This window comes from Orbicella faveolata, unplaced genomic scaffold, assembly GCF_042242905.1.
Source record: "Orbicella faveolata isolate gen_17 unplaced genomic scaffold, um_ofav_v1 contig_25, whole genome shotgun sequence".
Taxonomy (NCBI): domain Eukaryota; kingdom Metazoa; phylum Cnidaria; class Anthozoa; order Scleractinia; family Merulinidae; genus Orbicella; species Orbicella faveolata.
This window is the reverse complement of record NW_028301553.1, coordinates 15,271,546-15,285,355: the sequence shown is the minus strand read 5'-3', so window position 1 is coordinate 15,285,355 and position 13,810 is coordinate 15,271,546. Positions and strand designations below refer to the sequence as shown.

The following is a 13,810-nucleotide window of genomic DNA, read 5'->3' as shown; positions in this document are numbered from 1 at the left end:
ATGCGCTATTACTTTCACTTTCTTGTCTATTGTTTTTGAGCATACTAATTATGTTTCCTAGAAATGACACACCCTAACTCTTAGAAGTAAACAAAGACTTCTCAGTTTAATATGGCCTATTGAATTTATCCGAATCGTTATTTTATCGAATATAGAACTGATCGATCCAAATTGCGAATTTTGCATGGGACGTTGTTCCTCAACACCAAGAGAAGGTGGACCGGTTCGACACCAAGAAATCAGCCCCCTACTGGAAGAGGCTTCAACTCACACCAAAGCTTCGGCGATGGGCGAAGGACAAGGGAAAACAGACTTTAACCACTTCTTGGAGGTCAACAATACCATGGTGAAGATGGCGAAGGAGAAGTTTGAGCATCTCGACGAACTAAGGAGAGAATATCGTGAACTAAAAAGGTTGAATGATGAAATTACGACAGAAAATGAGAGTCTTCGACAAAGGTATGCCATTGTATTTTACAGAATTTTTTTCTATGTTTAAGAGCAATTTCAAGCGGAACGATGATAAAGAAGTAAACAGACTTGGCAATTTGTCGTCGATCGGATCCTTGCTTAAGTTTATGCAAGTACTTTCATTTTGTAACTGCTTCTCAAATCATAGGATGAATAACGATTCAGAGATGAATCATCGTGGCTACCAAAGCAATTCTGAAGATGTTACCAGCAGAAACAAGCAAAGTGATGTCTTGAAGAAATACGAAGGAATGGACGGTGCCAAACGTCGACAAGCCATCGAAGCGTTTGGAGCATATCGCACTGACAGGACCGAGCTTTGGTACAGGAAGGATTTGACATGCCGAATATTTGTGGTATTTATTTATCAATCTTTAACTATAACTGATAGAAGTTTCTTGGGTTGTATTGTATGTTTTTAACGACGCGATATTTATATAAGTTTACATGTATTCCAAAGTTAATTATGTAGGGTGAGGGTGTTAAAAACCGGTACATAGATCGCCTACGAACTCTAAAGATAACTATTACTGCTGCTTCTATCTACACAGAAGCGTTTATCTGATTTAGCGTAATATTTACGGAGGGATGCTTGCGTTTAGTCATGACGGCGTAGCGTAATGGAGTCTCATTCGAGAAGATGCGACGACCATTAAACTAAGACTACGGCCATCATTGAACATTATTAACAGGTGAGAAGGTAGTGCAATAGCTGTAGTTTAGTTTATTTTGCGACGCAAAATGTACGCAGGGCCTAAAATGGTTCTGGAACGAGAACGCATATTTCGAGCCGGTAGCTCTCTAAGGAAGTGAGAGTCCTGTTTATTTAGGCAAAGTAATATTTCTTGAGGCTTTTATCAAGTACCCGGATGGCTTTTGAGGGAAAGAGTAGAAACCTTATCAGTAAGGGTTTTTTAAAACATTTGACAATAAAAATAAACGATAAAAGTTTGCGACGTTTCGACCGCTCTTCGGTCATTATCAAGCAAGATGTAAGAAGTAAAATTTGCATAGATATATATAGCTACAAAGAGGTAAGAATGTGTGAAAATTATTAATGAAGGGGCAACAAAAGATCAACTTTTCCTGTTTAACGGTCAACTTTATGAACAGACCGACGGTGTCGCCATGGGCTCCCCGCTTGGACCCCTGCTCGCCAATGTCTTTATGTGTAGCATTGAGGAAACCCTGGATCGTGAAGGAAAGATGCCCAGCTACTACAGAAGGTATGTTGACGACACACTGACCATCATGCCTAACCAAGCATCAGCCAACAACTTTCTGGAGACTCTGAACGATTGCCACTCCTCTATTAAGTTCACAATGGAGATAGAAAATGACCGCATGCTTCCTTTCCTTGGAACGCAATTGCTCAACAAATCCAACCACGTTGAGACAAAGGTTTATGTGAAGCCCACAAACTCTGGTCTCTTGTTACACTACAAGAGTCATGTTGACGATCGTTATAAACGCGGCCTACTAAAAACTATGCTGGATCGTGCGTTTCGACTTTCTTCTAACTGGACCTACTTCTCCGAAGAATGCGATCGTCTCAAGTTGTTGTTCTCCCGTCTTGAATACCCAGATGACTTAATTAATTCAACCATAACACGCTTCATTGCCATCAAAGTTTCTGAGCAACCTGTTCCTTCACTGACTGACAACAACAGTCCAGAGCCCGTTCGGATTGTCCTACCATTCAAAGACCAAGCTTCAGCTGATTTTCTTCGCACGCAACTGAAAGATCTTAGCACGAAAACAAACACCACCATCCAACCTGTTTTCATCAGCCACAAGATTGAGCGAGACCTGAAATCACGTGAAGTCAAGCCGCCAGTCGTTAACCAACAGTCCCTTGTGTACCATTTTAAATGTGACCTGTACGATGCAGGTTATGTTGGTTTTACGCGCCGGCACTTGCACCAACGCGTCGATGAGCACAAAAACCCATCGTCATCAATTGGAAAACATTTTCGCGAGGAACATTCTTTGGCCCCTAAAGATCTTACTAATAACTTTTCGATTTTAAAGAAATGTACAACCAAGTTTGACTGTCTTATTTTTGAAATGTTTTTTATTCACGAACTGAGACCAAGTCTCAATGTACAATCTGACTCTATTCGTGCGAAAGTTTTTAAATAATCGTTTTTTTTTTCTTTATAAATTAGTTTTAAATGTTTTTTATTGTTTTAAGTACTACTTTGTAAATTCTTTTACATACTTTTTACATATTTTTACTTCAGCAATGTTATATCCCGTGCAACTTACACGAAGTCGTGGTTAGATGATATATATTTAGTGTGACTCACATGAATTGTGTGATAAAAAAACCATGTGCTTTTAGAGTGTTACATTGGCGACGAGGAGAAAAACAAGAGAGAATTATGACGGAACAAACAGCAGCAACAAGTGGAGCAGCACAAGCGATTCAAGTCGTCACAGAGACTAGAAACCTTCGAACACAGCCATTTATCATCCCCGACGAAGCGAACAGCGTCGGCAAAGCATGGGAAGAATGGCTGGAGGGAATTGAGCGAGAATTCCGATACTTCAGAATTACGAGGGCCGTCGATAAGAAGGATGCTCTAATAATTTACGGCGGGAAAGAGATAGCTCGATTAGAAAAGAGCCTACCGGATCCAGAGGTGGAAGATGTGTACCTGAAGTTGCGTACTAAGCTGAATGATCACTTCACTCCAAAGAAGAATAAGCATCATGCGAGGTATTTATTTTTGAAAATGAGGCCACACATGGGTGAAACCACAAGTACATACGCGGCAAGGCTGCGAGAGAAAGCGAAGGAATGTGAGTTTGGAGCTACATTCGACGAGAGAATTTTGGAGCACATAATTCAAACCATTGATAACAAGAAGATGATTGAGAAAGCCATTAGCAAGACGTGGGATCTAACACGATTTCTGACCGAAGCAAGCCAGACGGAGGATATTGCGAGGCAAATGAAAGATATGGGAAGTGAGAATGTTTCCCGTGAGAATGTTTCTCGTGTGGATTGTTTGGAGTCCATGAGAAAGGGAAAGATTGCCCTGCCTATGGTAAGAAATGCCATAAATGCCACAAATTGAACCATTTCTCCTCTGTATGCAAATCTGAGATTACTCGTAGCCACAAGTTCAGAAGACAGAAGCAAAGTAAAAGGAGAAGCAGTGGGAGAATTAAGAAGACAACTGAAGATGCAGAATCCTCGAGCTCGGATGATGATTTTTTCGGCCAGGCAGTGCAACACCTAAAGCAGGCCAAGAAGATAAGAGTGATTGGCAAAAATGGTGATGATTATCGAACTGTTATGGTGAGATTAAATGACGTGGATGTCTTGATGGAAGCTGACAGTGGGGCGGATGTTAATATTATGGACGAACACCAGTTTAAGGTATTCAGCCACAGAACACATGACAAGCCAATCCTTGCAAACAGTAATGTCAAGTTGCGTACTCTCCAGCACAAACTCGAGGTCAAAGGAGAATTTCAAACTGTGATTCGTAATGAGACGTGTGGGAAACCGACCAAATTTGTTGTAGTGTCAGGAAGGATCCAATCACCTCCACTGATTAGCAAGGAAACACTAATAACATTAGGAATGTTGAAGATTCAACCAGATGGCAGCTTCGCTGAGCCCAATGATCTGGCCATATCTGTGGAGAGACATAATGCTAACACTGTTAAACAGGCAGAAGGTGAACAGGATATGAAAGATTTAATCACCAAGTATAGCCACTTATTTCAAGGTATTGGCAAGATAGAGGACAAGAAGAATGGTGGCGAGATCCTAAGCCGATTCCATATGAAACCCGGAGCAGTGCCGGTAGCACAGAAACCTAGGCAGGTACCATACTATCTTCAAGAGCCGCTGAAAAAGTGGTTGGACTTAGGCATTCAAGAAGATATCTTCGAGAAAGTACCTGACGATGAACCAGTTACCTGGTGCTCCCCTTTGGTGGTGCAACCAAAACCGAGGTTTGCAGGTTTGCGATTGGACCAGCTGGAGCCACACATGATCAGAGCGAGTGTTGACTTACGAGTTCCGAACCAGTACATGGAAAGGAGCCGGATCTCACAAGCACCAATAGTGGAAGATTTCATTCACAAGTTCCATGATTGCATTATCTGGACAAAATTGGATCTCCGACAGGGGTACCACCAGCTAGTACTACACCCAGAATCGAGATCAGTCGCTACCTTCAGCACCCCCTGGGGTAATTTTAGACCTAAAAGGCTTGTATTTGGTGCAAAGGCATCACAAGATCTATTTGATGAGGCAATGTACAGAGTTTTTGGCGACATTCCCCAATGTCTTAACCAGAGGGATGACATCTTGATTGGAGCGAGCAATTGGAAGGAACACAATGAAACACTGGAGTCAGTATTTCAGAAAGCTGAAGATTATGGAATCACCTTCAACGAGCCTAAGTGTGAATTTGGCCAGAAACAAATCACCTTCTATGGTTACCAATTTGGCCAGGGTGATTTAAGACCTACACCGGAGAAGGTACGGGCCATCCATGAGTGCAAACCCCCTCAATCGAAGGCAGAGGTAAGAAGTTTCCTTGGTATGACTGGTTATCTATCCAAATTTATACCTCGGTATGCTTCGCTCACGAAACCACTGAGAGAGCTTACTCACAAGGAGGCTAAGTTTCACTGGGGAAGGGAGGAAGATGATGCATTTGAAGAATTGAAAGCCAACATCTCCAGCAAGGATACAATGGCATTCTTCAACCCCAAGCTACCAATCATGGTGAGAGTCGAAGCTAGTTACAATGAAGGTTTATCAGCTGGCCTTTTTCAGCAATCTGCCAGGGGCTGGCAACCAGTGCATTTCATAAGTCGTACTCTGACTGATGTGGAAAAGAGGTATAGCCAGACAGAGAAGGATGCTTTATGTGTTAAATGGGCCAAGGATCGATTTTCTATCTACCTTCTTGGTGCACCCAGGTTTACGATTATTACTGCACACAAACCACTCCTGCCATTGTTTAATAAGCCAACGGCGAAGCTTCACCCCCGGATCGAGAAATGGGTGATGGACATGCAGGATGTGGACTTTGAAATGAAATACGAGCCTGGTAAAGATGAGGCCGACCCTCTAGATTTCTTGTCAAGGCACCCATTACCAGTTGTTGGAAACAGTGACACTGAGAAAATTTTGAAGGCAAGCATTGAAACGGAGCATGCAGTGGTGCTAGACAGAGTTAGAGAAGAAACACATCGTGATAGAGCTTTGCAAAAACTGAGCCAAACTATCAGGAAAGGTAATTGGGAGACCAGCAAGAAGGATGCTGACCTGGCACCATTCTACCCGATTAAGGACGAAATTTACGAAGCACAAGGTCTGATATTCAGAATGGAAAGAATTGTTTTACCAATGGTGTTACAGCAGAAAGTCATCAGATCAGCCCACAAGCTGGGACATCTGGGAACCACCAAGACGAAACAGATGCTTAGGGCTAAGTATTGGTTCCCCGGCATGAATGCGATGATTGACCAAATGATAGGTCATTGTTTTGACTGTCAAGTTACTACCAAAGATCGCAGACAAGAACCTATCAAACCATCGGTGATCCCGAAGGAACCTTGGGAAGAGATTTCAATCGATTTCGGAGGACCTTACCCAGACGGTCATTACAACTTGGTAGCAATTGATCAAAGAACCCGATACCCGGAAGTAGAGGTGGTGTCCTCAACAGCAGTGAAGCCGACTAAAGAGAAGTTGAAGAAAATGTTTGCTCATCACGGTGTACCCAAACGAGTGCAGTCTGACAATGGTCCGCCATTTAATTCGAAAGAGTTTGCAACCTTTGCAAAAGAAGACGGTTTTGATCATCATCGTGTGACACCAGAACACCCCCGAGCCAACGGCCAGGTGGAACGGTTTATGCAAATGTTAAACAAGACGGAACAAATCGCCCATCTCCAGGGAAAAACTGAACTTGACAGGAATATGGCTGTCTGTGATATGTTGATGGCATATAGGGACACACCTCACCCTGCCACTGGGGTTACTCCATACCAAGCTATGTCGAATAGGCCTATTAGGACCAAACTTGATCACACAGTACCAAGAGAAAGAAGTGAGCAGGATGAGCTGATCGATGAGAAAGACCGAGTATATAAAGAGAAGATGAGACGCGATGGCGTGAATATCAAAGAACACAACTTCTGCGTGGGAGACTATGTCCTACTTAGACAAAAGAAGGTGAATAAATGGTCGACCGCCTATGAGCCTATCTTCCACACAGTTATCAGAATTAGTGGTTCGACGATCATGGCAAGGCGAGTTACAGATGGTCGTGAGATAACCCGAGATTCAAGCCAGTTTAAATTGGCTAATGCTATCATGCATGAGGAAGGTGCCAAAGGAGAAGATAGTGAGGATTGGAGAGAAACACTACTTATGAATTCTGGCAATCCAAGCACAGTCCAGTCCAGCAGTCCAGTCCAAGCCATCCCTGAACAAAGTGATTCTGCTGAAGAGACTGTTGCAAACGGATCATTAGGGCATGCCAACCAACAGTTGGAAGAGCTTCCTACAGTTCAGACAGAAGAAGGTTCTACTTCCAGCTCTCCTACTCCCAGAGTACAGTCATCTAGGCCTAGACGAGAGCGACGTCGACCTGCTTATTTGACTGATTACGTCACGTGACATGTTTACATTAATTTTGATCGGACACCAGAAGCATTAGAATATGCAATTGAGTTGAACTGCAGTATTAATTAGATAAACTTTGATATTTTGTTATGAGCATACTAACCTACTAACCCACTAGTTTTAAACATTAATTAGTCACATTAAGTCTCAAGACTTTGGTTCTGATTGATTCAAAGACTCTGGAACATTGAATTGGATTTTGCCATCCTGTGTTATTATTTTACTGTATGTGGACTGTGTAGACAACTGCAAAAAAGGGGGAGATGTTATATCCCGTGCAACTTACACGAAGTCGTGGTTAGATGATATATATTTAGTGTGACTCACATGAAGTGTGTGATAAAAAAACCATGTGCTTTTGGAGTGTTACAATTAATAATTTTCACACATTCTTACCTCTTTGTAGCTATATATATATGTATGCAAATTTTACTTCTTACATCTTGCTTGATAATGACCGAAGAGCAGTCGAAACGTCGCAAACTTTTACCGTTTATTTTTATTGTCAAGAGTAGAAACCTTTACAGTAAAATTTCTCTGTTTTCAGACTGCATACAATATTGCAAGACACACAAAAGACGCATTCAATCAGACGGCGTTACCAAAGTTTTTCTTATGTGCACCATCCGTTGGTGTCAATTGCGAAGAGAGGGGAGCTTTATCCTCAGAGGTCAGTAATTCGAGAAATAATACAAACAGCGACATGCATAACTAGTTTGTTTTTGTCGTTTTTGTTGCTTTTCTTTTTGTTTAAAACCATCTGTGGATTAAGAAGTAAAAAGGAAGTAAAAAGGATTAAGAAGTAGAAAGTTATAATAAATTGATTCTTTATTGTACTCTCTCCTGCATGAATCCTGCCTACTTCATTGCAGTGACTTTAAATTGACTAAAAAACGATAAAGTAGAGATTTAAATTATAACTTCTGTTTTAAAATAACAAAGTGATCTATCAGTACCCCACGAGGGATCCTCCAAGGATGTATCTTATGTGATGTTACATAGATGTGTGATTTTTAACACAGGCATCACAGCTGATTGAGAGAGGAATGCAGCAACCGATATCGGCGGAAATTCACTCCTTACTCTCAACTGCGTCCGTCAAGGTAGCTTGTTCCTCAGTACTCAAAGAAATGGCAGTGGATTGTGACCTAACAGACTTGGAAGAGGTACTCCTTCTTGGAAAAAGTGTTCTTTCATTTGTGAAACTTCGGATAAGGTTTTGATTCCAAAGAGCCTAAAATTCCATGAGCTGGTTTTGAAAATAAATACTACTATGAAACGCGTCAAATTTGTTCACTGTTCACTGTGAAATATACACTGGAAGCCCACAACGTTCTATGTTTTTTGAAAATTCAAATTCTTGCAATCTGCATATTTATAAATGCTTCTTTAACATTTCCACAGCGAACGTTTACAGAGTTGAAAAAGAAACGTGATCAGTGGATAGTAAGTGACCCTTGGCTGCCACAGCTTGAGGATGAAATATTATCAAAAATGAAGAGTTTCATCACGGACTGCGTGAGAATTGCCTGGCGAATGGTAAACCTACTTCCTCCGTTAAAGATCATGTTGGCAAATGAAGTGGGCGGTGAAAGATTTGACGACTACTTCCAAACAGAAAAAGAGGAGGTTAAAGAGAGGACCTCAACCATTACACTTTGTGTTTGGCCAGCTCTTACAGATTACCCTGGCGATGAAGTGCTTGTCAAAGGGACAGTGGTTATAATACCAAAACCTAAACGACAGCAAGAACACGTAGTGTAACTTGGTGGTAGAAGCATTCCTATCTTCATCAGCCTCTTGAACAGGGACAACAGCTCCTCCAGTATTGCACCTGTACTATTTGTTTTCATGTCAATTTGTGCAATGATCATGAAAGCCTATTATTGTATGTATTATGGATTTTAAAAACTGCTCTAGTACAAAATTGCTGAAGAATTATTGGATTTTTAAGCGAAATAAGAAATATGTCTCAGTAGACGTTTGAACTGGAAAACACTTTCGTCTGAAGCCACTTTATAGTTGCCGAACGTTGAAAGTAGTCAGGCCCTGCACATTGCCCAGCCTGCAGGGCATTAGTACTTAAGGCCCCTGTGTAAATAATTTTAATTATGTTAGCATTTTCTTTTAGTACTTAAGGCTCTTGTTTCAGTAGTGTCCCCAATTAGTCTGCTAGGGCTTAATACATTTGACACTTAAATAAAGGTTATTATCTTTATCCTATTGCAATGTTTACTTTTATGCTTTATGTTTACATGAAGAGGAGACTTATACTAAGTTTATAAAAGTAGTGTCGTTACGTTTGTCTTTCCGAATATTGTAGCATTCAATCACAAAATAACTTACTCCTTGGAAGGCTCAGTCAGTTCAGAATAATAATTCGAACAAACAAAACAAGAAGCAACCATAAACTCCTTGTGTTTTATACTGAGCTTCTGCAGACCAATCCACACATTGCAATCTTCCTGATGATCACGAAATTAAAACTTCCACATAATCGCATTCCTACCGTACTTACGAAGATGAAGAAACGAACCTATATAGACAACTGGACCAGTAAAAGGAGGTTCTTCAACAAACTTGATCACGTCTTTACAGTTGCATCTCATCTTGTATTCTTAAACACGCGAGTTTAATATGTGCTACCCTCAGTAAATAAAGTTGTTGATGATGATGACGATGATGATGACGATGATGATGATTATTGTAGTTTAGGTTATTCATAACTCACGGTTACAATGTCACGTTGAATAGAAATAGGAAATTAAAAGTCTTAGGTTGCGAGGCCTAAGCTAGTTTCAAATGATTTAAGGACAGCTCAAATCCTGATGTAAACCGACCTTCGCCTAAAGGTGCTGCTTCTAACGAACTTTCCAGGACACCCGTATGCGTCGGCTTGCTCAGTGCGCGGAAAGCAAAGCGATCGCCAGCGATTGTATCGAAACTATCGGTTAGGCCAACATATTTTGCACTCAGTTACCTATTTTCCTCGTTCTCGATACATCAGAATTATTGCAATATATTTATTTTTGCAAAAGATTTTTTTCTTATTTGGTAGTCAAAATACAAAACCGCAAACTGAAGAATGCTTGTGACATATTCATTTTATTACGTACAAGGCTGGGCTGGGATCCAACCTATTAAAACAACAAACAAGTTCAAAATTACAATATATACAATTGAATCTGACAAAAAAAAGTCTGAAAACATTTTGATTTTTCTGAAATTTTTGTTGACTTTGATCTTTTGGGAAAGGAACGTCTAGATCAACTTAGACGATTATCATTCTTTAATAAATATTTTACAATGGAATATATTAATTTGTTATAACAATTTGGTACTTCTTTTCAAACTCGCATTTATCTTTTCTAAGTTTACTCGGTAAGATTGTTCTTGTGTTAAACTAAAATCATTTGCTCTGTGTTAATACAGACGCGTTATTATGAAATCATTTTCGATATTAATCTGATAGTTTGGTCATAAGTTCGATATCTACTGATTTCTCGGTTCGTGGCAAAGTAGAATGAAAAGAAACGAACCATGACATCGTTTACTGCACATTTGTTCATTACTCAGCAATGTTGAATGTCTTATTGCTCTGATGAAAGCAACATTTTCAAGCTTAAAGAAACAGTTACTTTACCACCACAGAAGACAAAAGTTGTAGAGTCGTCAAATTTGCGTTTGATGCAGTTCTCTCGAATCCTTTAACAATGCCTCCGGCGATGGATAGTTTGCTCTTGTTCATTTGCATAAATCATTTTCCAGACGTCTCAACCGCAAGTTTTTATTAAAATTTGCTTTCTATGGTGTAAGGTTGTTTTTGTCCAATTTAGTTTCCACAACTGCAATTTCTCCGAGTTATTTTGGAGTCATGCAATTGGTCAAAGTGTCGAAAATTTCCCCAATCTTCCGCGGCAGGGCGAAAATTATCTTCATGTCTTTCTCATCAGCTGAATCCACGTTCCAAACTCTGTGATTCATGGTTGTCTGGTCGCCGTGAATCGCGCTTGAAGTTTTCGATTCCTTGTAGGCCATCCTGAACGCCATCGTGAGTGCGGCTACAACGCATCTTGCGTCTTCGTTTGAACCGCAGAGAAACGCGTGGCACTCTAACCGCCTGGGAGAAGACGAAGACAAATAATTGAACGCAACCACTTTAGCGATCTTCTTGTAGCTGGCGCAGAACAGAATCTTCCGTAGCTTGAATATCTTTTCGTTATTTTTGCTCTCCAGTGAAACGTTCTCTTTGGTTACAATCAGTTTTGCGTTGTCTTTCTCGTTCAACGCGCAGCCCTTTTGATAGAGGCGAGCGATATTTTCCAACGTCCCTGTCTGTGGATACATGGCGTTCTGGCTCCCTAGATATTTCACGTTACACGTGAAATCCGCCGGTTTCGTTTGCACTTCCATGACTTCCTTTCTTCACCAGCGACGGGTTTTCGTCGATGCAACCTTTTAGCTAGTATAACTTACTTACAGTTGTAGAACTTTGTTCTGATCAATAAAAGCGTTCCAAGCGTCTCTGATACACCATTGAGTACCTGGGCAAAGCTTATGTGTATTGCTTATGAATTCCCTTGGGTTGCCGTCAAACAATTAGAGTTATTATTCTTGTTTTGATTCACAAATGGTTAAAGAGCACCTGAAATGCTTTGTACTTCCTTTGGGAGTTGGCCACTAGCATAAAAGGATTTCCAAACAATAGAATCCACGCACTCAGTTGTTCACGTAATGAAAATGTGGTCGCGTACTCGACCTTAGCGACCTTCTAGAACTGACGCCTTTTGCGGGTTATTTTAAGCTAATCTCGAGATATTGTCGTGTGCTCATGTATAGATATGTGGCTTTTATATTTGTGTCTTAGCGCGTGCAACTCTTCTCGGAGATTAAAATAAAAATGAGCATATTTGCATCGCAAACTAAAATTGAAAATCTTTATTATCGCATTGTTTGCCAAGTGGCCATCAAACAAAAGAGAAATAATCAAACGAAACGGCGAATAGGAAATGTGAAATATGTTTTCGTTGAATTTTCTCCCAGTATTATGTTTTTGTTTCACGTCAGATCGTGAAAACTAACAGGAAATGTTCAATTTAAATGGTCAAAGATAATTTGAGAGGAATATATATTCACACTTCGGGCACGGAAAGTGTAAAACAGATGCTTAGGAAACGTTTTTAAAGTCTTGGCTTTTTATTTATTAACATGAATATATATTTCGGAAAGTCTGATTCCTGTTTTTTAGGAAAAATTCGATTAGTTGAATAAAGTTTTGGAGTTAAAGACAATAGTTAGATCTAATCAGGTTTTCATTTAAAACACCAGACGTTGTTTTACATCTCATTAAAAATTAATTTTTCAGTTTTTTCGTAAAAATGCGATGGTGCAGGATTGCTGTCAGATGCCTTTTTAATCAATGAAGTCTGTGTATTGGACATTTTTTATTCGGCTGTAATAAAAAGATTTTACGTTCGCAAAACAGAGAAACATACGTTTATGAGACTTGTTCTCATAAAGCTATTGTAAAATAAACTTCGAATTAACTCAGGCAAAATATTTCGTTTTAGCATTTGCATTTTTTAGCCTTTTAAAGGATAAATTGCCGCAGGTATTACTAAAAGAGATTCCGAATTAATTAGCAAGGTACGTTGGCTTTTATTTTGACATTTCCCAGCTCACAGAGAAGTCGAGAAAAGTGTAAATCTCGTTTTTTGTTTTGAATAAAAGTAGATAGAGCCGACTCATTACTCTCAAGCTTTTAAATCGCAGAGCAAACACTCTACATTTACAGACGTCACAACAAGTTCCAGTTAATGGTTTGTACGTGAGGTAATCCACGATTTTTTTACACTTACGAGAAAAGCATTTTCCTCTGTAGTGAATATTATTGAGTGGCACTCTAATTCCCATTATACTTGTGCCATCTGAAAGAGAAATTTTGCATTTTAACTATGCTGTTGGTTCTTTACTTTGATCACTGGGCAGTCTATTTTACAAGCATATCTGATTAAAATGACTTGTGTGTGGAATGTTTTTCTCGATCTTTTCCAATCATGCAAGCAGAAACTCGACCTATGTCCAGGGATAATTTCGAATTATTTTCCAAAACGCATAATTTGTCTGATCAGTAACAAACAAGTGATATGCTGAAGTTAATATTTATTTGCATATTACGTCTCTTATCTTATTTTCAAGGCAGTGAAGTGCAGTGCAAGACATGGCTTCTAGTAGCCAGGCATTAAGAACAAAATCCTCTCTCTTTTGGCGATCAAAATGAGCCATATGAGTTGTTTAAGCGTCAAGGCTGTATTTTGCGAGTTTCCATTAGTGGAAATAAAGCAGATGCCCGGGGGGTACTTCCAGAAAGTTGGGTGGGGGTTTGCGGCCCACTTTCCAAAACCGTTACCCTGTTTATGACCAAAATCTGCGTTTTTTGCTACCCTATTTATGACCTGACCAAAAATTCGATAGCCTATTTATGACCGTTGCGACTGACACAGTTGCCATAAACATAAGTTATGAAGGGCTTTTGTTGACGGTCTTATTGATAACGATGAAAAGTAGCTTCTTCTAAGAAACATACCGAATTCGACACTAGAGTGCTAAAACCATGCCCAATTTATGACCAAAACGGCTGAAAAACCCTACCCTTTGGAGCCTTTTATAGCCCAT

At 40.0% G+C, this 13,810-nt stretch overlaps 3 protein-coding genes across 3 annotated transcripts; 2 read left to right on the top strand and 1 right to left on the bottom strand.

Moving 5' to 3' along the window:
* The first annotated feature begins 102 nt into the window (after positions 1 to 102).
* Positions 103 to 9,358, top strand: LOC110042044 (uncharacterized). The gene is made up of 5 exons (XM_089293961.1): positions 103 to 459; positions 620 to 827; positions 7,683 to 7,805; positions 8,158 to 8,301; positions 8,540 to 9,358. Exons 1-5 carry the CDS (start codon positions 185 to 187, stop codon positions 8,897 to 8,899), a joined length of 1,110 nt encoding a protein of 369 aa, XP_089150087.1. The 5' UTR covers positions 103 to 184; the 3' UTR covers positions 8,900 to 9,358.
* LOC149109126 (uncharacterized) lies at positions 1,531 to 2,613 on the top strand. Its single transcript, XM_089293962.1, has one exon. It carries the CDS (start codon positions 1,600 to 1,602, stop codon positions 2,611 to 2,613), a length of 1,014 nt encoding a protein of 337 aa, XP_089150088.1. The 5' UTR covers positions 1,531 to 1,599.
* An 863-nt stretch (positions 9,359 to 10,221) lies between the features above and the next one.
* Positions 10,222 to 11,944, bottom strand: LOC110042067 (uncharacterized). Its single transcript, XM_020747401.2, has one exon. It carries the CDS (start codon positions 11,546 to 11,548, stop codon positions 10,997 to 10,999), a length of 552 nt encoding a protein of 183 aa, XP_020603060.2. The 5' UTR covers positions 11,549 to 11,944; the 3' UTR covers positions 10,222 to 10,996.
* Positions 11,945 to 13,810: the final 1,866 nt, after the last annotated feature.